The sequence below is a fragment of the Ranitomeya imitator genome, chromosome 8 (assembly GCF_032444005.1).
Source record: "Ranitomeya imitator isolate aRanImi1 chromosome 8, aRanImi1.pri, whole genome shotgun sequence".
In the NCBI taxonomy this organism is placed as follows: domain Eukaryota; kingdom Metazoa; phylum Chordata; class Amphibia; order Anura; family Dendrobatidae; genus Ranitomeya; species Ranitomeya imitator.
Window position 1 is genome coordinate 191,162,972 of NC_091289.1, and position 26,864 is coordinate 191,189,835.

General features: G+C 40.9%; 1 protein-coding gene across 15 annotated transcripts in view; it reads left to right on the forward strand.

Annotated features, from left to right (window-relative positions):
- Positions 1–26,864, forward strand: part of LRRC7 (leucine rich repeat containing 7) — a 337,880-nt gene that overhangs the window by 257,858 nt on the left and 53,158 nt on the right. For all 15 annotated transcript variants that reach the window (XM_069738252.1, XM_069738258.1, XM_069738260.1 and 12 more), the window contains 7 exons: positions 2,072–2,216; positions 2,586–2,658; positions 6,518–6,647; positions 9,115–9,230; positions 14,208–14,277; positions 18,860–18,959; positions 22,394–22,518. In XM_069738252.1, coding sequence (XP_069594353.1) covers positions 2,072–2,216; positions 2,586–2,658; positions 6,518–6,647; positions 9,115–9,230; positions 14,208–14,277; positions 18,860–18,959; positions 22,394–22,518 — 759 coding nt within the window. The remainder of the gene's footprint in view (positions 1–2,071; positions 2,217–2,585; positions 2,659–6,517; positions 6,648–9,114; positions 9,231–14,207; positions 14,278–18,859; positions 18,960–22,393; positions 22,519–26,864) is intronic.

Sequence of the window (26,864 nt, forward strand, 5' to 3'; positions counted from 1 at the left end):
GTGTAGGGGGTTTCTATGTAAAAGTGTTGAATGATAGATATAGAGCATAATATGGGGACTGAAAAATCAAAATGGATCCTGATTTCCTTCACTTCCTTCCTTTTGTGATTCTTGAAGACCGATAATGTTCATGTGTCCGTACTTCAGGGGTTAAATCCATCCTGCCAGACATATAACTGTTCACCGGATTCCAGACATCAGATAATTTGGGGCTTCTTTTGAACTCACAGCGCTCTTTCTTCTCTCAGGAGGGGTCTTCTCAAAAATGCAGCCCTTAATTTACAAAAAAAAAACACATTTAGAACTATCATAAGAATAAATCAAATAAACAACAGTACTGATGATTGGAAAAGGTAATTGACTATCTGATTTCCTGAAAGGCTAAATCCCATAAATGATCATAGCGGTGATGGTCAGTGAGGTGACCTATACATGAAAACAAATGCCAAGCTCGTCATTACCAAAGCTGCTTGTAAAGTTAGATTTTCATCCTTTATATGAAGATTGCTGTCATGTGCTTTCCACCAGCGTAATCTTATGAAAATCTACTTCTAAATATTCAGGAAAAATTAAATGTTTCATGAAACCTCTAATATTCATTGTCTACATAATATAAAGACAAAGAAATAGCTATCTGTCTAAATCCAAAAAGCACTCGAAGATCAGATGTGAGAAAATAGATTTTAATCAGTTCATGCTACATTTCAGCTCAAAATAGCAGAACATTTCTCAAGCATTTGTATACAAGAGGTTTTGATGGTAACTTTGGGTGTTTTACACCCATCTTTACGTAAAGAGTGCTGCTCTTATTATTTTTTATGTCTGAATAGAAAGACAGATAGATAATAGATAATAGAAAGATAGATGATAGATAGATAATAGATAGATAATAGAAAGATAGATGATAGATAGATAATAGAAAGATAATAGATAAATAATAGATGGATAGATAATAGATGATAGATAATAGATGAACAGATAGATAATAGATAGACAATAGATGATAGATAATAATAGATAAATAATAGAAAGATAGATAGATAATAGCTAGATAGATAATAGATAGACAATAGATGATAGATAATAATAGATAAATAATAGAAAGATAGATAGATAATAGATAAATAATAAATAGATTGATAATAGATGGATAGATAATGGATAGATAAATAATAGATAGATGATAGATAGATAATAGACGATAGATGGATAGATAGATAGATAATAGATATTCAATAGATAATAGATTTATTTTTAGAACCTGTCTTTCTATGTTTCTATCTATTATCTATTATTTTATCTATCATCTATTTATTCTTCTGTCTATTATCTATCTATCTGTCTATCTGTCTGTCTGTCTATCTATCTATCTCTCTCTCTCTATCTGTCTGTCTGTCTATCTATATGTCTGTCTATCTATCTATCTATCTATCTATCTATCTATCTATCTATCTATCTATCTATCTCTATCTGTCTGTCTATCTATATGTCTGTCTATCTATCTATATCTATCTATCTATCTATCTATCTATTCTTCTGTCTATCTATTATCTATCTATCTATCTATCTGTCTGTCTATCTATCTGACATTATAAATCTTTGTTACGCTATCACAAAGCTTCTAGGAATCCGCAGAGAAACCCTCACTATGTCTATAGCAATCCTGACCCCACAGGATCACTCACCTCCACCCTCCAGCGTATCTTCATGTTATCTATATGGGACTTAGTTTTGTGTTATATTTTTTTCTTTTCTCTTTTTTTAAATCTGTAACTTTAAGCCAACACTGTATCAGGTCGGATCATCTCCGTCCAGAGCTCAGTATAGCAGTATAAGTGGAGATAGACACATAGAGGACAGAAGCAATAAATGATGCACGCATTAAGTGAGACCTGTCTGTCCAATGTTATGGAAAGGACTGATGCAACTGATACAAGTTTACCCATTTGGATACATTCCTGTCATATCATGTATCAATTTTTGATTTGTGTGTATGAAGCCAGCAGATAAATATGAATGCAAACTGCTCAGACCTATGGCTGGCTAAAAAAAATTCTGTGTGTCTAACAAGTCTACAGGTAAACTGAAACAGCTCATCTACCTGGACATGTCCAAGAATCGGATCGAGAGCATCGACATGGAGGTGTCCGGCTGCGAGTCCTTGGAAGATCTTCTCCTTTCCTCCAATTTATTGCAACACTTGCCTGACTCAATAGGTAAAGACAGGATATGTTATTCAGTGGTTAGCACGGTGGCTCAGTGGTTAGCACTGTTGCTTTGCCGCTCTGGGGTCCTGGGTTCAAATCCCACCAAGGACAAAATCTGCAAGGAGTTTGTATGTTCTCCTCGTGTTTGTGTGGGTTTCATCCAGGGGGCTTCTGTTTCCTCTTACGCTCCAAATACATCATGATAGGGAAGCTGGATTGCTTGGAGTGCTGATAATGTCTGGAAAGCGCTATGGAACATGATGGCGCTGTATTAGAAAGAAAAATAAAATAGACTGATTTTTCCATTACCAGGGAGTTGTGAGACGATAATGACACTGACTTTGAGTGAACTACGGTATATTGCTTTATTTTTAACAGGTCTGCTGAAAAAACTCACCACTCTGAAAATAGATGACAATCAACTTGTAGCACTACCAAATACAATTGGAAAGTGAGTATAAAAAGATAAAACGTATAAAGCATAAAAAGATGAAGTCTTGTTAGATGGATGGATGGATAAATAGATAATAATTAGAGAGATAATGGATAGATTGATTGATCCAAAGAATGTTTTCTCAAGCATTTGTATACAAGAGGTTTTTGCGATAATTTTGATAGATAGCTAATAGATAGATAGGTAATAGCTGATAGATAGATGGTGATAGATAAATAGATAGATAGACAATAGATATGAGATAGATAATAGATAGATGATAATAGATAGACAGATATTAGACAGATATTAGTAGATAGATAAGAGGTAGATGAGTCACAGTCATCCTGACATATACAACATGTTCTCCATTTTCCTGGTGATCATGTCACAGCTCTGATTGCCTTTGAGCACATACAATGGATGAATGTTGAGTATTAAGGTAGAGAGGAATCAAAGCTTCTTGGAGCGACTTGCGTCCTAGAATGTGAAGCAATAGACGCTGAATTTCCCCACAACACATTCCTTTCAGATGCCATGATAGAATTTCAGAAGAAGCCCTCTATTATTTGATATAAAGTCACAGCGGATTCTTTTTAAGCTTTCATTGTAACTTGAATTGCTTTTGCATTTGGGCATTGAGCGTTATGGAATTCAGACTGCAAAAATAAATGCTCCCTTTGTTTGGATCTGCTGTTTGGATCTTTCTCTGTTATTATGTTATTCATGTTACTCGTGCATATGGGCTGACTTAGTCTCGTGGTAATTTAATATAAGTTGATTTTCCTTCATTTCGTAGCTCAATATTTTTTAAGTAATATAACATATTGTGACGGTGTTATTTTGCGTGCTCTTCCGTATCCTTTTTTTTAATGTCTGCGGCTGTATACTCATTAAGATAAGTACATGAACGGTCAGGTCGCCGTCTTCCACATGATCAGCACACTTGTCTCCTGCTTTAATCATTGTTTTTTTCTAACTGACTTGTGTTCGCTCCATGCCCACCTCGTGTTACAGCCCCTTGGAGTGGTCAGGTCACTTTCTCCTCCATGATCAACACCCTCGTCTCCTGTTACTACCATTGTTTCCACTCTCTGATTTTGTATCAGTTGTTCTTTTCCTTCCCAGCCTCTTCATGACACTGGTGTATGGTATACAGCCTGAGCAACACTAATGAGAAGTCAGGTCACTTCTTCCCACCAAGATAAACACAGTCTGACCCTGCAGCTCTTTCACTAATCGGCTGTTACAAGTTATTTTTCTCTCTATATTGTGGTCTTGCCCTATCACATGCTGCCGATAACAGCCTGAAAGTTACTATCTAGTACAAGATTAGCGCACTCTTCTAGCTGCAGTTCTCAGCACTTTTAAGAACTGATTTGCTACTGATAATTATATCCCTACCAGACAGCAGTCAATACACTTCCACTTTGAACATTTTGGAGAAACCCTTTTTCGTAATATAATCCTCCAAAAATAAGGTGTGTTCTAATCTGTATGGAAACCTACATGCAAGTGTGTTAACTTCCCTGCAGCACCCCCAAAGGAGAAATAAAGCATTACAGCGGGCTTAATAAAATTAATTGTCAACCTTTTATGACTTTTATTTTGTTTTTCCCTTTTTTTCTGAAAACCTATTTTCTACTTCTATTAAACAACCCCTCTTAGTAATTTTATGAATGTATCTTGTGCATTAGTGCAGCTTGTGAATACCCACATTTAGAGGAGTCCATTATAGATGCCCCTGAGGCTTCGGGAAAAACTTTAAAAACTTCTAAGGCTGACCCTTGGCGCCGGATGCACACATGGATTGGCTGCAGATTTTTTGCTGCGTATCTGCAACATTTCGGCTTCATTGCTACATCATATACAGTTAAGTCCATATATATTTGGACAGAGACAACATTTTTCTAATTTTGGTTATAGACATTACCACAATACATTATAAACAAAACATTTCAGATGCCATTGAAGTTCAGACTTTCAGCTTTTATTTGAGGGTATCCACATTAAAATTGGATGAAGGGTTTAGGAGTTTCAGCTCCTTAACATGTGCCACCCTGTTTTTAAAGGGACCAAAAGTAATTGGACAGATTCAATAATTTTAAATAAAATGTTCATTTCTAGTACTTGGTTGAAAACCCTTTGATGGCAATGACTGCCTGAAGTCTTGAACTCATGGACATCACCAGACGCTGTGTTTCCTCCTTTTTGATGCTCTGCCAGGCCTTCACTGCGGTGGTTTTCAGTTGCTGTTTGTTTGTGGGCCTTTCTGTCTGAAGATCAGTCTTTAACAAGTGAAATGCATGCTCAATTGGGTTGAGATCAGGTGACTGACTTGGCCATTCAAGAATATTCCACTTCTTTGCTTTAATAAACTACTGGGTTGCTTTGGCTTTATGTTTTGGGTCATTGTCCATCTGTAGTATGAAACGACGACCAATCAGTTTGGCTGCATTTGGCTGGATCTGAGCACACAGTATGTCTCTGAATACCTTAGAATTCATTCGGCTGCTTCTGTCCTGTGTCACATCATCAATAAACACTAGTGACCCAGTGCCACTGGCAGCCATGCATGCCCGCGCCATCACACTGCCTCCGCCGTGTTTTACAGATGATGTGGTATGCTTTGGATCATGAGCTGTACCACGCCTTCACCATACTTTTCTCTTTCCATCATTCTGGTAGAGATTGATCTTGGTTTCATCTGTCCAAAGAATGTTCTTCCAGAACTGTGCTGGCTTTTTTAGATGTTTTTTTAGCAAAGTCCAATCTAGCCTTTTTATTCTTGATGCTTATGAGTGGCTTGCACGTGCAGTGAACCCTCTGTATTTACTTTCATGCAGTCTTCTCTTTATGGTAGATTTGGATATTGATATGCCGACCTCCTGGAGAGTGTTGTTCACTTGGTTGGCTGTTGTGAAGGGGTTTCTCTTCACCATGGAGATTATTCTGCGATCATCCACCGCTGTTGTCTTCCGTGGGTACCTAGGTCTTTTTGCATTGATGAGTTCACCAGTGCTTTCTTTCCTTCTCAGGATGTACCAAACTGTAGATTTTGCCACTCCTAATATTGTAGCAATTTCTCGCATGGGTTTTTTCTGTTTTCGCAGCTTAAGGATGGCTTGTTTCACCTGCATGGAGAGCTCCTTTGACCGCATGTTTACTTCACAGCAAAAACTTCAAAATGCAAGCACCACTCCTGAAATCAACTCCAGGCCTTTTATCTGCTTAATTGAGAATTACATAACGAAGGGATTGCACACACCTGTCCATAAAATAGCCTTGGAGTCAATTGTCCAATTACTTTTGGTCCCTTTAAAAACAGGGTGGCACATGTTAAGGAGCTGAAACTCCCAAACCCTTCATCCAGTTTTAATGTGGATACCCTCAAATGAAAGCTGAAAGTCTGAACTTCAACTGCATCTGAATTGTTTTGTTTAAAATTCATTGTGGTAATGTCTATAACCAAAATTAGAAAAATGTCGTCTATGTCCAAATATATATGGACCTAACTGTATGTAATTTGCGGAAATTTTCCACACACAGATTGACCGGCTGTGCAGATTTTATTGCAGTCTTCACTTTAGCGATCCACAGAGTAAAATTTAGAACAACATTCGCAACAAAATCTGCAGGTAACGTGTGGATTTTGGTGCGGAAACACAGCAGAAAATATGTATCAAATTCGCATACTAATACTTCTATTAAACTGTATAAGACGGTAAAAATGCCAGAACGTCCATTAAATGTTAAACAGATAAGTGATGTGTCCTCCGTCTCTTGTTGATGTGATTGTACCGTCTGGTCATGATACATGTGGAGGTGGGCGTATTGCCACAGGAGTTGCTGAATAAATCTTCTTCTAAACTTTCAGTTTATCTTTGTTAGAAGAGTTTGATTGCAGTTGTAATGAACTGGAAAGTTTGCCTGCCACCATTGGATACCTGCACAGTCTTCGCACCATGGCCGTAGACGAGAACTTCCTGACCGAACTTCCTCGCGAGGTAAGGAAGCCAAAATATTCTCCGGATTAGGTGGATGAAACGCAAGCAAAAGACTTGTATGAGCGTGGACCCATGATGCAGTGACTTTCACTTTTCACTAAGTTCAGGAAGTTTGTAGCTGATTTTGTTTTTGAAAAGTTTTGAAAACTAAGAAAAAAACTTTCTAAGAACTCGTTGTGATTGCATCAAAAATGAAAAATGGAAGCGGAACGTTCTAATACCGCTGGACATATCAATAGGAGCATTTTTTAAAGCTAGCATTGTAATGGTTGTCCATCATTTTTAAAGGGGGTTTTCTAGTACCTAACATAGGCCCATCCTTAAAACTACAATAAGTTTAATAATTTACATGTAACTATATTGCCATGCCAGGAATACTAGATTTGCACCTCGGGGGCCTATACTAGAAATCATAGGTTTTAGGCCCTGCCCATGAGTAAGTCCAGACTAACAGACACACCCATTATGCAAATAAGAAAATAATGTTATCCGAATGAAAATTTAAAGAAGCTGTCCACCAATCCATACAGAGTCAAAGAGTCAATATTAAAACTTTATAGAAAGGAAAATCCCTTGACACAGATTTTGCTAAAGGAAATCTGTCAGTAGGATCAACCCTACTAAGCCGTCTATATGGACATGTAGGTCCTGGAAAGATGAAAAACTGATACCTTGTTATCTGCAATCCAATGTCTTATTCCATAGAAATCCACATTTTTCTTAATATGTTAATGAGCTGTTAAGATCTATAGGCTGGACATAGATCTCCCTGAGAATCTGCCTCCAGAGCTTATTTTAAATAAAGGGGGAATTACCAGTGTGAGACATGCAATGACTGACAGTCTGCTCTCCTGATCTACATGTCTCGCACTGGTATTACCTCATTTAGCTAACAATATATGGTGCTTACAAGAGGATAACTCAAAAACTACCCAACATAGACATCCCCTTAAAATTTATACTTTTATTGCAATGATTAAAATGTCAAAAATCCCAACCACAAAACACATGTGAAAATGTGTGGATGTTAAAAACAGAGATTGCATATATGAACTATTTGTCTTTTCACCACTATTAGGCAGCAAGGAAATATATCCCATATAGCCACGATCCCACATAGTGTAAACACTGATTGTTTTTTTTGTCCACTGCAGTTTTTTGTGTGCACAAAATTCGCTGTGTTTTAGGCTAAGTTCACACTCAGCATTTTTTCTGTGTGTTTTTTTCTGTGCAAAATCTGCACTCTTGGCAGAAAAGAAGCAGCGTCAAAACACATGTTCATTTTTCAGGATCCCAAAGTTCAGCTTTGTTTCCACCACAGAAGCATGAATACAGGTCACCAATACAAGACATATGTTCATGAAAAAAAATACACATACAAATGTAACGGCTGAGGGAGGTGAATTGGTCTGGAATAATTTACCCACTGGCAGTGCATTGAGTTTGCAGGAAACTGTTTAACTTTCACACTTTGGTCAGCCATTGAGTTGTACAATCTCACACCTTGGTCAGCCACAGGCATTGGTAAATTTTCCTGGTCACCTTTTTCGGCCAATGTTTACATTTTTACGCATCACGAATTTAATGAAACTGCACTAATCCAAACTGCCATCTCAGGTAACCAAGACAAGATGGTAAACCTGGAAAAATCACACAAATAAATGGGTTCGTTATACAGCTGTACTTGCTTTTTTCATTACCCTTTGCTTTCAATGGGTGAAAAACGCTGATAAAATGCTGAAAGAAGCGAAATGCTCTATATCCAAAAAAAACATGCAAAGCACAAAATGCAGATGACAAAAAAACAATGTGTGCATGAGATTTCTGAAAACTCATAGGCTTTACTGACACTGTAAAATTCAGCTGAAAATTAGCATAAAAAGCTGCAAAAAATGCCTAGTGTGAACTTAGCCTTATAGTTTAAGCAAAGTGGAAAACTCAGACCCACTGTGGTTGAATTGTGTTTTTTTATGCAATTTTTTTCTATAGGTTTTTATGAAAAACTTGAAAAATGCGTGTAAAAATCTAATCTTTTCTACAGTAAAAAAAAAATCACTTTTCAAATAAGATGCGTGAAATCTGCACACAAATAACCTGCATTAAAAAAAGATGAAAACGCAACAAAAATGCAATAATTAGAACAGATTGCTAGTACCAGCGACATAACTATAATAGGCAGAGGGGGCTGCAATTGCACCTGGGCCCTGGAGACTGAGGGGCCCCAAAGGTCACTTTGCTCCCTGTGAAATGATTATTACTATTAAAGACCTGCGTTGAGGACATAGCCTCTGGGAGGGGGGACACAGCCAGGACTCCAGATTGATACATTTTCCCTCCCTGATATTTTGTAACAAAATGTGAAGATTCCACTGAGACATAAAATAAAATTGTTATCATTCACTGACAACTAGCAGTGATCCTGAAAGTGTCAAAGGATTGAACATCAGTTATTATCTTTTCACACTAGATTGGCAATTGTAAGAATGTCACGGTGATGTCACTTCGGTCGAACAAGCTGGAGTTTCTCCCTGAAGAAATTGGCCAAATGCAGAAGCTGAGAGTCCTGAATCTGAGTGATAACAGGTACCATCGTAATGTGGTCATTAAATAGCGCACAAGGGAAATTAAACCACCATCGTGAAGGCCTGGGTGCATCTGAGAAGTTCATCCCATCCTCAACCACATTCCGGGACTTTGGCAATTAACCACTCATTCTTCATTTTGTGCTGTGACATTAGGATGCCCCTTCTCTTCAATGAGTCCCATTACAAAAAAAATGTGAAAACTCAGCTTCCAGATTGGAGCGATTCTCATCCAGCATTGTTCCAAGTGGAGACTATAGCAATATAGTAATATCAACACAAGAAGAATTAATGCAATACAATCTCAGAAAATAAACATCTTTATTGATACTTAATTTAAAAAGACTAAATGCAAAACAGAGTATTCCTAAAAAGACGGACCAGTACACACATAGTACGCAAGGGAAACACATAGCAGTTAGTGAGTCTAAATAAGTGCTGAAATACCCTGGTCTATCAGATACATGAAAAGACCGTCCAAAGAAGACCTGTGTCTACCTATAGAGGCAGACTGTACTTACATCTAGTGATGTATCCAACAGGGGAAATGTGTGTAATATAGTCCAAGAACCCCGACGCGCGTTTCACCTGCCGCTTCATCAGAGGGCACCACGCTGCATGTAGCTCAGTCCCATGCTGTATGTAGCTCAGTCCCATGCTGTATGTAGCTCAGTCCCATGCTGTATGTAGCTCAGTCCCATGCTGTATGTAGCTCAGTCCCATGCTGCATGTAGCTCAGTGCCATGCTGCATGTAGCTCAGTCCCATGCTGTATGTAGCTCAGTCCCATACTGTATGTAGCTCAGTCCCATGCTGTATGTAGCTCAGTCCCATGCTGTATGTAGCTCAGTCCCATGCTGTATGTAGCTCACTCCCATGCTGTATGTAGCTCAGTCCCATGCTGTATGTAGCTCAGTCCCATGCTGTATGTAGCTCAGTGCCATGCTGTATATAGCTCAGTCCCATGCTGTATGTAGCTCAGTCCCATGCTGTATATAGCTCAGTCCCATGCTGTATGTAGCTCAGTGCCATGCTGTATATAGCTCAGTCCCATGCTGTATGTAGCTCAGTCCCATGCTGTATATAGCTCAGTCCCATGCTGTATGTAGCTCAGTCCCATGCTGTATGTAGCTCAGTCCCATGCTGTATGTAGCTCAGTGCCATGCTATATGTAGCTCAGTCCCATGCTGTATATAGCTCAATCCCATGCTGTATGTAGCTCACTCCCATGCTGTATATAGCTCAGTCCCATGCTGTATATAGCTCAGTCCCATGCTGTATGTAGCTCAGTGCCATGCTGTATATAGCTCAGTCCCATGCTGTATGTAGCTCAGTCCCATGCTGTATATAGCTCAGTCCCATGCTGTATGTAGCTCAGTCCCATGCTGTATGTAGCTCAGTCCCATGCTGTATGTAGCTCAGTGCCATGCTGTATATAGCTCAATCCCATGCTGTATGTAGCTCACTCCCATGCTGTATATAGCTCAGTCCCATGCTGTATGTAGCTCAGTGCCATGCTGTATATAGCTCAGTCCCATGCTGTATATAGCTCAGTCCCATGCTGTATGTAGCTCAGTCCCATGCTGTATATAGCTCAGTCCCATGCTGTATATAGCTCAGTCCCATGCTGTATGTAGCTCACTCCTATGCTGTATGTAGCTCACTCCCATGCTGTGTGTAGCTCAGTCCCATGCTGTATGTAGCTCAGTGCCATGCTGTATGTAGCTCAGTGCCATGCTGTATGTAGCTCACTCCCATGCTGTATATAGCTCAGTCCCATGCTGTATGTAGCTCAGTGCCATGCTGTATATAGCTCAGTCCCATGCTGTATGTAGCTCAGTCCCATGCTGTATATAGCTCAGTCCCATGCTGTATATAGCTCAGTCCCATGCTGTATGTAGCTCACTCCTATGCTGTATGTAGCTCACTCCCATGCTGTGTGTAGCTCAGTCCCATGCTGTATGTAGCTCAGTGCCATGCTGTATATAGCTCAGTCCCATGCTGTATATAGCTCAGTCCCATGCTGTATATAGCTCAGTCCCATGCTGTATGTAGCTCACTCCTATGCTGTATGTAGCTCACTCCCATGCTGTGTGTAGCTCAGTCCCATGCTGTATGTAGCTCAGTGCCATGCTGTATTTAGCTCAGTGCCATGCTGTATGTAGCTCACTCCCATGCTGTATATAGCTCAGTCCCATGCTGTATGTAGCTCAGTGCCATGCTGTATATAGCTCAGTCCCATGCTGTATATAGCTCAGTCCCATGCTGTATGTAGCTCAGTCCCATGCTGTATATAGCTCAGTCCCATGCTGTATATAGCTCAGTCCCATGCTGTATGTAGCTCACTCCTATGCTGTATGTAGCTCACTCCCATGCTGTGTGTAGCTCAGTCCCATGCTGTATGTAGCTCAGTGCCATGCTGTATATAGCTCAGTCCCATGCTGTATGTAGCTCACTCCTATGCTGTATGTAGCTCACTCCCATGCTGTGTGTAGCTCAGTCCCATGCTGTATATAGCTCAGTCCCATGCTGTATGTAGCTCAGTGCCATGCTGTATATAGCTCAATCCCATGCTGTATGTAGCTCACTCCCATGCTGTATGTAGCTCAGTCCCATGCTGTATGTAGCTCAGTGCCATGCTGTATGTAGCTCAGTCCCATGCTGTATATAGCTCAGTCCCATGCTGTATATAGCTCAGTCCCATGCTGTATGTAGCTCAGTCCCATGCTGTATATAGCTCAGTCCCATGCTGTATATAGCTCAGTCCCATGCTGTATGTAGCTCACTCCTATGCTGTATGTAGCTCACTCCCATGCTGTGTGTAGCTCAGTCCCATGCTGTATGTAGCTCAGTGCCATGCTGTATATAGCTCAGTCCCATGCTGTATGTAGCTCACTCCTATGCTGTATGTAGCTCACTCCCATGCTGTGTGTAGCTCAGTCCCATGCTGTATATAGCTCAGTCCCATGCTGTATGTAGCTCAGTGCCATGCTGTATATAGCTCAATCCCATGCTGTATGTAGCTCACTCCCATGCTGTATGTAGCTCAGTCCCATGCTGTATGTAGCTCAGTGCCATGCTGTATGTAGCTCAGTCCCATGCTGTATATAGCTCAGTCCCATGCTGTATGTAGCTCACTCCTATGCTGTATGTAGCTCACTCCCATGCTGTATGTAGCTCAGTGCCATGCTGTATGTAGCTCAGTGCCATGCTGTATGTAGCTCAGTCCCATGCTGTATATAGCTCAGTCCCATACTGTATATAGCTCAGTCCCATGCTGTATGTAGCTCAGTCCCATGCTGTATATAGCTCAGTGCCATGCTGTATGTAGCTCAGTCCCATGCTGTATGTAGCTCAGTCCCATGCTGTATGTAGCTCAGTGCCATGCTATATGTAGCTCAGTCCCATGCTGTATGTAGCTCAGTGCCATGCTGTATATAGCTCAGTCCCATGCTGTATGTAGCTCACTCCCATGCTGTATATAGCTCAGTCCCATGCTGTATGTAGCTCAGTCCCATGCTGTATATAGCTCAGTCCCATGCTGTATGTAGCTCACTCCCATGCTGTATATAGCTCAGTCCCATGCTGTATGTAGCTCACTCCCATGCTGTGTGTAGCTCAGTCCCATGCTGTGTGTAGCTCAGTCCCATGCTGTATGTAGCTCAGTCCCATGCTGTATGTAGCTCAGTCCCATGCTGTATGTAGCTCAGTCCCATGCTGTATGTAGCTCAGTGCCATGCTGTATATAGCTCAGTCCCATGCTGTATGTAGCTCACTCCCATGCTGTATATAGCTCAGTCCCATACTGTATGTAGCTCAGTGCCATGCTGTATATAGCTCAGTCCCATGCTGTATGTAGCTCAGTCCCATGCTGTATATAGCTCAGTCCCATGCTGTATATAGCTCAGTCCCATGCTGTATGTAGCTCAGTCCCATGCTGTATGTAGCTCAGCCCCATGCTGTATGTAGCTCAGTCCCATGCTGTGTGTAGCTCAGTCCCATGCTGTATATAGCTCAGTCCCATGCTGTATGTAGCTCAGTCCCATGCTGTATGTAGCTCAGTCCCATGCTGTATGTAGCTCAGCCCCATGCTGTATATAGCTCAGTCCCATGCTGTATATAGCTCAGTCCCATGCTGTATGTATCTCAGTCCCATACTGTTTGTAGCTCAGTGCCATGCTGTATGTAGCTCAGTCCCATGCTGTATGTAGCTCAGTCCCATGCTGTATGTAGCTCAGTCCCATGCTGTATGTAGCTCAGCCCCATGCTGTATATAGCTCAGTCCCATGCTGTATATAGCTCAGTCCCATGCTGTATGTAGCTCAGTCCCATGCTGTATGTAGCTCAGTCCCATGCTGTATGTAGCTCAGTCCCATGCTGTATGTAGCTCAGTCCCATGCTGTATGTAGCTCAGTCCCATGCTGTATGTAGCTCAGCCCCATGCTGTATATAGCTCAGTCTCATGCTGTATATAGCTCAGTCCCATGCTGTATGTAGCTCAGTCCCATGCTGTATGTAGCTTAGTGCCGCTATGTATGTATCTCAGTCCCATACTGTTTGTAGCTCAGTCCCATGCTGTGTATAACCCAGTGCCGCTATGTATGTATCTCAGTCCCATACTGTTTGTAGCTCAGCGCTGTATCCTATCAATGTTGTGGGTAAAGGGGAGAGACACTGATATTAAATATGCCATTATATCCTCGGTGTGCAACCTGTCAGGTTCTTTTCTCTTTCTCACATTCTTGCCATTGACTATAATGGGCCATCTATGTAGCCTCCAGTGGAGGAGTGAGGTGGTCTGACTTTAGTGGCAGAGGACAGCGACCTTTTGATGATGGGCATAGTGACAGCTTTAAGAGTTATGCTCATGCTTCAAGGTGGCTTCAGAACCAGTATGTGGAGCAATGACCCCAATGTTGTCCATGAGCATAAGTTCTCCTATCCCTCAGTAATTTTATTTTTGGGATTTTCATTTTCAGGTTAAAGAATTTGCCCTTCAGCTTTACGAAACTTAAAGAACTTGCTGCTCTGTGGCTTTCTGACAATCAGGTAAAGGATTCATGTATCGATGAGGAGACATATAGGATACAGATATAGATCAGTATATATAAGATACAGATATAGATCAGTATATATAAGATACAGATATAGATCAGTATATATAAGATACAGATATAGATCAGTATATATAAGATACAGATATAGATCAGTATATATAAGATACAGATATAGATTAGGATATATAAGATACAGATATACTGTAGATGAGGGTATATAAGATACAGATATAGATGAGGGTATGTATAGGATACAAGTATAGATGAGGGTATATAGGGTACAGATATAGATGAGGGTATATAGGATACAGATATAGATGAGGGTATGTATAGGATACAAGTATAGGTGAGGGTATATAGGATACAGATATAGATGAGGGTATATAGGATACAGATATAGATCAGTATATATAAGATACAGATATAGATCAGTATATATAAGATACAGATATAGATCAGTATATATAAGATACAGATATAGATCAGTATATATAAGATACAGATATAGATCAGTATATATAAGATACAGATATAGATTAGGATATATAAGATACAGATATACTGTAGATGAGGGTATATAAGATACAGATATAGATGAGGGTATATATGGGATACAAGTATAGATGAGGGTACATAGGGTACAGATATAGATTAGGATATATAAGATACAGATATCTATGAAAGTACAGTGGGTACGGAAAGTATTCAGACTCCTTTAAATTTTTCACTCTTTGTTTCATTGCAGTCATTTGGTAAATTCAAAAACGTTCATTTTTTTTCTCATTAATGTGCACTCTGCACCCCATCTTGACTGATAAAAAAAAACAGAAATTTAGAAATTTTTGCAAATTTAATAAAAAAATAAAAACTGAAATATCACATGGTCATAAGTATTCAGACCCTTTGCTCAGACACTCATATTTAAGTCCCATGCTGTCCATTTCCTTGTGATCCTCCGTGAGATGGTTCTACTCCTTCATTGGAGTCCAGCTGTGTTTAATTAAACTGATAGGACTTGATTTGGAAAGGCGCACACCTGTCTGTATAAGACCTCACAGCTCACAGTGCATGTCAGACCAAATGAGAATCATGAGGTCAAAGGAACCGGCCAAGGAGCTCAGAGACAGAATTGTGGCAAGGCACAGATCTGGCCAAGGTTACAACACAATTTCTTCAGTACTCAATGTTCCTAAGAACACAGAGGCCTCCATAATCTTTAAATGAAAGAAGTTTGGGACCACCAGAAGTCTTCCTAGACCTGGGCGTCCAGCCAATCTGAGCAATTGTGGGAGAAGAGTCTTGGTGAGAGGTAAAGAAGAACCCCAAGATCACTGTGGCTGAGCTCCAGAGATGCAGTAGGGAGATGGGAGAAAGTTCCACAAAGTCACCTATCACTGCAGCCCTCCACCAGTCAGGCCTTTATGGCAGAGCGGCCCGACGGAAGCCTCTCCTCAGTGCAAGACATATGAAAGCCGCATAGAGTTTGCTAAAAAACACATGAAGGACTCCCAGAGTATGAGAAATAAGATTCTCTGGTCTGATGAGACGAAGATAAACCTTCTTGGTGATAATTCTAAGCGGTATGTGTGGAGAAAACCAGGCACTGCTCATCACCTGCCCAATACAATCCCAACAGTGAAACATGGTGGTGGCAGCATCATGCTAAGGGGGTGTTTTTCAGCTGCAGGGACAAGACAACTGGTTGTCATTGAAGGAAACATGAATGCGGCCAAGTACAGAGATATCCTGGATGAAAACCTCTTCCAGAGTGCTCTGCACCTCAGACTTGGCCGAAGGTTCACCTTCCAACAAGACAATGACCCTAAGCACACAGCTAAAATAACAAAGCAATGGCTGCAGAACAATTCTGTGACCATTCCTGACCGGCCCAGCCAGAGCCCTGACCTTTCATAATTACCGTAGTAAGGCCGAAAAAAGACATTTGTCCATCCAGTTCAGCCTATATTCCATCATAATAAATCCCCAGATCTACGTCCTTCTACAGAACCTAATTGTATGATACAATATTGTTCTGCTCCAGGAAGACATCCAAGCCTCTCTTGAACCCCTCGACTGAGTTCGCCATCACCACCTCCTCAGGCAAGCAATTCCAGATTCTCACTGCCCTAACAGTAAAGAATCCTCTTCTATGTTGGTGGAAAAACCTTCTCTCCTCCAGATGCAAAGAATGCCCCCTTGTGCCCGTCACCTTCCTTGGTATAAACAGATCCTCAGCGAGATATTTGTATTGTCCCCTTATATACTTATACATGGTTATTAGATCGCCCCTCAGTCGTCTTTTTTCTAGACTAAATAATCCTAATTTCGCTAATCTATCTGGGTATTGTAGTTCTCCCATCCCCTTTATTAATTTTGTTGCCCTCCTTTGTACTCTCTCTAGTTCCATTTTATCCTTCCTGAGCACCGGTGCCCAAAACTGGACACAGTACTCCATGTGCGGTCTAACTAGGGATTTGTACAGAGGCAGTATAATGCTCTCTTCATGTGTATACAGACCTCTTTTAATGCACCCCATGATCCTGTTTGCCTTGGCAGCTGCTGCCTGGCACTGGCTGCTCCAGGTAAGTTTATCATTAACTAGGATCCCCAAGTCCTTCTCCCTGTCAGATTTACCCAGTGGTTTCCCGTTCAGTGTGTAATGGTGATATTGATTCCTTCTTCCCATGTGTATAACCTTACATTTATCATTGTTAAACCTCATCTGCCACCTTTCAGCCCAAGTTTCCAACTTATCCAGATCCATCTGTAGCAGAATACTATCTTCTCTTGTATTAACTGCTTTACATAGTTTTGTATCATCTGCAAATATCGATATTTTACTGTGTAAACCTTCTACCAGATCATTAATGAATATGTTGAAGAGAACAGGTCCCAATACTGACCCCTGCGGTACCCCACTGGTCACAGCGACCCAGTTAGAGACTATACCATTTATAACCACCCTCTGCTTTCTATCACTAAGCCAGTTACTAACCCATTTACACACATTTTCCCCCAGACCAAGCATTCTCATTTTGTGTACCAACCTCTTGTGCGGCACGGTATCAAACGCTTTGGAAAAATCGAGATATACCACGTCCAATGACTCACCGTGGTCCAGTCTATAGCTTACCTCTTCATAAAAACTAATTAGATTGGTTTGACAGGAGCGATTTCTCATAAACCCATGCTGATATGGAGTTAAACAGTTATTCTCATTGAGATAATCCAGAATAACATCCCTCAGAAACCCTTCAAATATTTTACCAACAATAGAGGTTAGACTTACTGGCCTATAATTTCCAGGTTCACTTTTAGAGCCCTTTTTGAATATTGGCACCACATTTGCTATGCGCCAGTCCTGCGTAACAGACCCTGTCGCTATAGAGTCCCTAAAAATAAGAAATAATGGTTTATCTATTACATTACTTAGTTCTCTTAGTACTCGTGGGTGTATGCCATCCGGATCCGGACCTAAACCCAATTGAGCATCTCTGTAGAGACCTAAGAATGGCGTCCACCGACGTTCACCACACAACCTGACAGAACTGGAGAGGATCTGCAAGGAAGAATGACAGAGGATTCCAAAATCCAGGGGTGAAAAACTTGTTGCATCATTCCCAAGAAGACTCATGGCTGTACTAGCTCAAAAGGGGCTTCTACTCAATACCGAGCAAAGGGTTTGAATACTTATAACCATGTGATATTTCAGTTTTACTTTTTTAATAAATGTGCAAAAATTACCACGTTTCTGTTTTTTTCAGTCAAGAGTGAACATTAATGAGAAAAAATTAACTTTTTTGATTGTACCAAATGGCTTAATGAGTGAAAAGTGTCAAGGGGTCTGAATAATTTCCATACCCACTGTATATAGGATACAGATATAGATGAGCGTATATAGGATTGAGGTTATAGAAGATATGTATATATGTGAGTATATATATAGGACACAGTAGCCACTTTAACATGGTGTGGGGACATCTATTAATTCACTCAGTTTGCCAAGTCATTATATTGGTGAGATGCCATCTCCATATTATAACTTAATCATGTTTTGTGCTCTGCTAGCTAACGCTTTATCGGATAATATTAGCAACTATGGGCCATTTTTAATTGAGAATTAAAGGGAATCTATCAGCAGTTTTTTATTATATAATCTGAGAGCAGCATGATATAGGGGCTGTGACCCTGATTCCAGTGATTTGTGACTTGTTGGTCTGCATACTGTTTTTTCAGCTGCAGAACTAGCAGTGCTCAGAATGCTGAGCTGTGTATATCCCCGCCCACATAACGGATTTGCAGCTTCCTGTCTACTCTGACATGGGCAGAAAGCTGCTCATCAGTGGTAGGTATGGGGTTACACAGAGCAGTTGACTACGAGGCACCTAGTAAGCAACACACAGCCCAGTAAGTGACACATCGCTGTGATCAGGGTCTCTGCCCCTACATCGTACTGCTCTCAGATTATATAGCAAAAACCTGCTGACAGATTCCAATTCATTTGGCTGTAGGAAAGAAATGGAAATGTTTTAGAAGTGAAAGTAGCAAATAACTTATTCTTCTTTTCCTTCCAGTCCAAAGCTCTCATCCCTCTACAGACGGAGGCTCATCCTGACACCAAGCAGAGAGTATTAACTAATTACATGTTCCCGCAGCAGCCACGTGGGGATGAAGGTAAGGATTTCTACAGCTGCCAATTTTCAACTTTCTGGTGTTGTGGGGAAAAGTTTTTAAACTTTTCTCTGTTACGATTCCTACTTCATTTTTAAGATCTCTGCTTCCTTCTGGTGAATGAAAAATTTATTGTCATCCAAAGGCTGAAAAAACTTGTTGTGACTATGATGAGCGAGCTTGCTCGGATAAAAAAAAAATGCTTGAACTGCCACGGCTGCATGTCTCGGGGCTGTTACATAGCCGCAACACATGCAAGGATTGCCTGCTTGTTAGGCATTCGCTGCATATGTTGCGGTCGTCGAACAGCCGTGAGACATGCAGCCACGGCGACTCAAGCATTTTTTTCGAGCATGTCATGAAAATACTTGATTAGGACACGAGCATGCTCAGATAACGCTTTAGGGCTCATTCCCACTTCCGATCAAATTGGACGAATGCAATCCGATAAAAAAATCAGATTGCACTCGGACAAATGTTATTTTATCATTATGTCTTAATCTGCGTTTTTTTTTCCAGCTCGGATCGGATCACGATCGGAGTGGAAAAAAGTCACAGCATGCTGCGATTGTAATCGGAAATCAGATCGCATCCTGCAATAGAAGTCAATGGGTACGAGAAGAAAATTGCACGGCACTTCTTGGACCATGCGAGTGCTGTCCAATTTTTACACACCGATCACATTTGAAAAGCCAGCAATTCATCTGCCGCGTACAGTAAAATCACAGAGTGACAGGTTAGAATAGAATATATAGAATAGATATATACACATAGGATAGATGGATATATAGATGTAAGTGACACACATACAGTGGGGCAAAAAAGTATTTAGTCAGTCAGCAATAGTGCAAGTTCCACCACTTAAAAAGATGAGAGGCGTCTGTAATTTACATCATAGGTAGACCTCAACTATGGGAGACAAACTGAGAAAAAAAATCCAGAAAATCACATTGTCTGTTTTTTTAACATTTTATTTGCATATTATGGTGGAAAATAAGTATTTGGTCAGAAACAAAATTTCATCTCAATACTTTGTAATATATCCTTTGTTGGCAATGACAGAGGTCAAACGTTTTCTGTAAGTCTTCACAAGGTTGCCACACACTGTTGTTGGTATGTTGGCCCATTCCTCCATGCAGATCTCCTCTAGAGCAGTGATGTTTTTGGCTTTTCGCTTGGCAACACGGACTTTCAACTCCCTCCAAAGGTTTTCTATAAGGTTGAGATCTGGAGACTGGCTAGGCCACTCCAGGACCTTGAAATGCTTCTTACGAAGCCACTCCTTCGTTGCCCTGGTGGTGTGCTTTGGATCATTGTCATGTTGAAAGACCCAGCCACGTTTCATCTTCAATGCCCTTGCTGATGGAAGGAGGTTTGCACTCAAAATCTCACGATACATGGCCCCATTCATTCTTTCATGTACCCGGATCAGTCGTCCTGGCCCCTTTGCAGAGAAACAGCCCCAAAGCATGATGTTTCCACCACCATGCTTTACAGTAGGTATGGTGTTTGATGGATGCAACTCAGTATTCTTTTTCCTCCAAACACGACAAGTTGTGTTTCTACCAAACGGTTCCAGTTTGGTTTCATCAGACCATAGGACATTCTCCCAAAACTCCTCTGGATCATCCAAATGCTCTCTAGCAAACTTCAGACGGGCCCGGACATGTACTGGCTTAAGCAGTGGGACACGTCTGGCACTGCAGGATCTGAGTCCATGGTGGCGTAGTGTGTTACTTATGGTAGGCCTTCTTACATTGGTCCCAGCTCTCTGCAGTTCATTCACTAGGTCCCCCCGCGTGGTTCTGGGATTTTTGCTCACCGTTCTTGTGATCATTCTGACCCCACGGGGTGAGATTTTGCGTGGAGCCCCAGATCGAGGGAGATTATCAGTGGTCTTGTATGTCTTCCATTTTCTAATTATTGCTCCCACTGTTGATTTCTTCACTCCAAGCTGGTTGGCTATTGCAGATTCAGTCTTCCCAGCCTGGTGCAGGGCTACAATTTTGTTTCTGGTGTCCTTTGACAGCTCTTTGGTCTTCACCATAGTGGAGTTTGGAGTCAGACTGTTTGAGGGTGTGCACAGGTGTCTTTTTATACTGATAACAAGTTTAAACAGGTGCCATTACTACAGGTAATGAGTGGAGGAAAGAGGAGACTCTTAAAGAAGAAGTTACAGGTCTGTGAGAGCCAGAAATCTTGATTGTTTGTTTCTGACCAAATACTTATTTTCCACCATAATATGCAAATAAAATGTTAAAAAAAACAGACAATGTGATTTTCTGGATTTTTTTTCTCAGTTTGTCTCCCATAGTTGAGGTCTACCTAAGATGTAAATTACAGACGCCTCTCATCTTTTTTAGTGGTGGAACTTGCACTATTGCTGACTGACTAAATACTTTTTTGCCCCACTGTATGTATTTATATTACATAGATAGAGAGATAGAAGAAAAGACGGCAATTCAGCAGTTGTGTAGTGTAAAATCACAGCAGGAGCCGACAGGATAGAAGAGATGGATTACATACAGTATATACACATAGAATAGGTAGATATATAGATGTCAGTGACAAATACAACTAGTGCAGTGTGTGTGCAAATTACTGTACATGTATTTTATTAATAAACGATTATTTTTCAGAAAAAAATGGCGTGGGCTCACGCATAATTTTCTTATCCAGCAGAGGGAAAGCCGACAGCTGGTGGCTGATGTTTATGGCCTGGGAAGGGGGTAATACCCAGGGAACTTCCCAGACTATTAATATCAGCTCATAGCTGTGTGCTTAGCCTTTACTGGCTTTCATTCTATCTATCTAATATATCTACATATATATGTTTGAAAACGATGTGTAAATGACATAGAGAACTGCTGTATGTAAAAGCTCGTTAAATTTGCATGGCAGTCGGATAGCAATGACACTGTATTCGGATGTAAATCGGATCCTAGGTGTGAAAAATTGGATTGTACTCGCATGAAAAACGCACGACACTCGCATTACGCTTGTCTGACTTTGCAGGAACAAAATCTGACCGATTTTAAAATCGCAAGTGTGACTCCAGCTGTATACAAGCACGCTCGCTCGTCACTAGTTGTGACCTCATATTTCTCATAAATGAGATTTTGCTGCAGTGTTTTGCATTCTGAGCGTCACGTTCACACAAACCAAGGACCAATATTTCTCGTGAATGTTTTAATCCCATGGGAATAATGTGATATAATCTGTATCCATATGTTGCTGACTAATATTAATCCGCGAGGTTAAGAACTGACTGAGGCTAATGATGTAAACATATGGTAGGAACTGTTTCTTTTTTTTCCATCTAGTGTTCCGCTCGTAATTGGGCCCGCAAAGGTTGGGAGACAGCAATCTGTTTTTGACAGCAGTAATCATTATCTGTCAGTCACATGTGAGAGAGTCAATGTTTGCTTCTAATGCAGATTTCCAGTCTGACAGTGACAGTTTTAACCCCACGCTCTGGGAAGAACAGCGACAGCAAAGGATGACTGTGGCATTTGAGTTTGAAGACAAAAAAGAAGAAGAAGAAGCTCCGGGAAAAGTCAAGGTCAGTTCAAGGTTAAAGCCGACATTAGCAGCCACTGAATGAATGCACTAGTATTTTATTTACGATGCCATGAAAAACATGGCTGCTTTCTTCCAGAAACTGCGCCACTTATGTCCACCGGTTGTGTGGCATATCGGACCCCATTGAGATAGGCATAACTCGCGAACTCGCACAATATTTAGCTTTTTATGTCTCGTTGCCAGCAATCTTCTCTTTCAGTGAACAGACATGTGCCTCATTTATAAATAGGGCACACATTTTCTGAGGCTCCTGCTTTTTATTCTATACAACTAATGACTAATGCAGTTCTCTCTGTAAGAAGTTACCAATGCCACCAAGAAAATCTCAGATTAGCCCATTTCCTAAGCAGAGAGAAGCATGCGCGCTGTATAAAGTCTCGGGGTCATACATCACTATTATAATGCGTCTAGCTATGGAAATACGCCACAATATGGAAATATCTATTGCACTGAACTAACAGCATCAATCTGTGCTTGGATTCCTAGTCTGGAGATTCCAGGTCTGATGGTGTGCGAAACAAGAAAGCGGGAATAACATTTCCACAGACTACATTTAGAAGTTGTTTCTATCTACAGTACGGATGTATGTAGGGAATGTGCAATTGTGTGTGGGTGCAGGAGTACAGGGATTGTGTGTGCATGCCTGTATGGAGTGAGTATGCGGTATGTGTGTAATATGTGTGCATATGTGTGCGGTCATAAGTTCAGGTATTGTGTGGGCAGTATGTGTGTATTTCTGTATGTAGTGAGTATGTGGTATGTGTGTAATATGTGTGCATATGTGTGCGGTCATAAGTTCAGGTATTGTGTGTGTACAGTATGTGTGTATTTCTGTATGTAGTGAGTATGCGGTATGTGTGTAATTTGTGTGCATATGTGTGCGGTCATAAGTTCAGGTATTGTGTGTGTGCAGTGTGTGTGTATTTCTGTATGGGGTGAGTATGCGGTATGTGTGTAATTTGTGTGCATATGTGTGCGGTCATAAGTTCAGGTATTGTGTGTGTGCAGTATGTGTGTATTTCTGTATGGGGTGAGTATGCGGTATCTGTGTAATTTGTGTGCATATGTGTGCGGTCATAAGTTCAGGTATTGTGTGTGTGTATTTCTGTATGTAGTGAGTATGCGGTATGTGTGTAATTTGTGTGCATATGTGTGCGGTCATAAGTTCAGGTATTGTGTGTGTGCAGTGTGTGTGTATTTCTATATGGGGTGAGTATGCGGTATCTGTGTAATTTGTGTGCATATGTGTGCAGTCATAAGTTCAGGTATTGTGTGTGTGTGTGTGTATTTCTGTATGGAGTGAGTATGCGGTATGTGTGTAATTTGTGTGCGGTCATAAGTTCAGGTATTGTGTGTGTGTGTGTATTTCTGTATGGAGTGAGTATGCGGTATGTGTGTAATTTGTGTGCGGTCATAAGTTCAGGTATTGTGTGTGTGTGTGTATTTCTGTATGTAGTGAGTATGCGGTATGTGTGTAATATGTGTGCATATGTGTGCGGTCATAAGTTCTGGTATTGTGTGTGTGCAGTGTGTGTGTATTTCTGTATGTAGTGAGTATGCGGTATGTGTGTAATTTGTGTGCGGTCATAAGTTCAGGTATTGTGTGTGTGTGTGTATTTCTGTATGGAGTGAGTATGCGGTATGTGTGTAATTTGTGTGCATATGTGTGCGGTCATAAGTTCAGGTATTGTGTGGGCAGTATGTGTGTATTTCTGTATGTAGAGAGTATGCGGTATGTGTGTAATATGTGTGCATATGTGTGCGGTCATAAGTTCTGGTATTGTGTGTGTGCAGTGTGTGTGTATTTCTGTATGTAGTGAGTATGCGGTATGTGTGTAATTTGTGTGCGGTCATAAGTTCAGGTAGTGTGTGTGTGCAGTATGTGTGTATTTCTGTATGGAGTGAGTATGCGGTATGTGTGTAATATGTGTGCATATGTGTGCGGTCATAAGTTCTGGTATTGTGTGTGTGCAGTGTGTGTGTATTTCTGTATGGAGTGAGTATGGGGTATGTGTGTAATATGTGTGCATATGTGTGCGGTCATAAGTTCTGGTATTGTGTGTGTGCAGTGTGTGTGTATTTCTGTATATAGTGAGTATGCGGTATGTGTGTAATTTGTGTGCATATGTGTGCGGTCATAAGTTCAGGTATTGTGTGTGTGTGCAGTATGTTTGTATTTCTGTATATAGTGAGTATGCGGTATGTGTGTAATTTGTGTGCATATGTGTGCGGTCATAAGTTCAGGTATTGTGTGTGTGCAGTGTGTGTGTATTTCTGTATGGAGTGAGTATGCGGTATGTGTGTAATTTGTGTGCATATGTGTGCGGTCATAAGTTCAGGTATTGTGTGTGTGCAGTGTGTGTGTATTTCTGTATGGAGTGAGTATGGGGTATGTGTGTAATATGTGTGCGGTCATAAGTTCTGGTATTGTGTGTGTGCAGTATGTGTGTATTTCTGTATGTAGTGAGTATGCGGTATGTGTGTAATTTGTGTGCATATGTGTGCGGTCATAAGTTCAGGTATTGTGTGTGTGTGCAGTATGTTTGTATTTCTGTATATAGTGAGTATGCGGTATGTGTGTAATTTGTGTGCATATGTGTGCGGTCATAAGTTCAGGTATTGTGTGTGTGCAGTATGTGTGTATTTCTGTATGTAGTGAGTATGCGGTATGTGTGTAATTTGTGTGCATATGTGTGCGGTCATAAGTTCAGGTATTGTGTGTGTGTGCAGTATGTGTGTATTTCTGTATATAGTGAGTATGCGGTATGTGTGTAATTTGTGTGCATATGTGTGCGGTCATAAGTTCAGATATTGTGTGTGTGCAGTATGTGTGTATTTCTGTATGGAGTGAGTATGCGGTATGTGTGTAATTTGTGTGCGGTCATAAGTTCAGGTATTGTGTGTGTGTGCAGTATGTGTGTATTTCTGTATATAGTGAGTATGCGGTATGTGTGTAATTTGTGTGCATATGTGTGCGGTCATAAGTTCAGATATTGTGTGTGTGCAGTGTGTGTGTATTTCTGTATGTAGTGAGTATGCGGTATGTGTGTAATTTGTGTGCATATGTGTGCGGTCATAAGTTTAGGTATTGTGTGTGTGCAGTGTGTGTGTATTTCTGTATGGAGTGAGTGCGAATATATGTGCATAAGTGAGTGCAGGTATTGTGTATGTGTGTGTGCATTCCTGTATGGAGTGAGTGTGCATGCTCATGTGTAATGAGTATGCATAACTGAGTGCAAGTATTGTGCGTATGTGCATGCCTAATTGTAGTGTGCGAATGCTTGCGTGTAATGAGTGTGAATATATGTGCATAACTGAGTGCATTTATTGTCTGTCTGTGTGTGTGCATGCATGCATGCTTGTGTGTTGAGCATTATGTGTATTGTATACATGCGTGAGTGTGCATAATCTTTATTTTTAATCTTTATTTTTTATATAGCGCTAACATATTCCGCAGCGCTTTACAGTTTGCACATATTATCATCACTGTCCCTGATGGGGCTCACAATCTAAATTCCCTATCAGTATGTCTTTGGAATGTGGGAGGAAACTGGAGTTCCCGGAGGAAACCCACTGGATTTGTGTGATTGCATGGTGCCTGCATTGTGTGTTTGTATGTGTTAATATCTGTATGTCGTGAGTATACAGTAAGTGTGTGTGCATGAGATTTTGTGTGTGTATGCCTGTATGTAGTGTGTGCTTGCTTGTGTGAATGCACATACTACAAGTATTGCAGGTATTGTGCATTTGTGAGTGTGCGTATGCCTGTATTTAGTCAGTGTGCAGTATATGTACATGCTTTTGTTTAATGAGTTAGCTTTTATGTGCTTGCATGAGTGCAGAGATTGCGTGTCTGCATGCCTGTATGTAGTGAGTCTGCAGTAAGTGTGCGTGCACTCATTTTGCATGTGTATGCCTGTATGTAGTGAATGTGTGGATTTGTGTATGACGCAATGAGTGTGCTTATGCATGCTGTGACATTGAGTCACCTGTCAAGGACAAGCCGTGAGATGGGATAGTCAAGGAGTCTGAGGTCAGGAAGCCAGGAGGGTAGTCATAAACAGAAGCAAGAGAGAAAGGCTTAGTTAGATGGATTGTCAGAACAAGGTCCAAGGTCAGGTAACGAAAGGTCAATAAACAGAATGCAAGGCGCAGAAAAAAAACAAAACAAACAGTAGCTGAATGTACTTGTGGCAAAGGTATGGGAGAAACGGCTCAGTTAAGTAGCTGGGCAATCAAATGGGACAATGAACACCTGGAGTCAGCCAGGACCTCCCCGTCTTAGGTTGGATGGCCGAGCTGTCAATCAACACACCGACAGCTCAG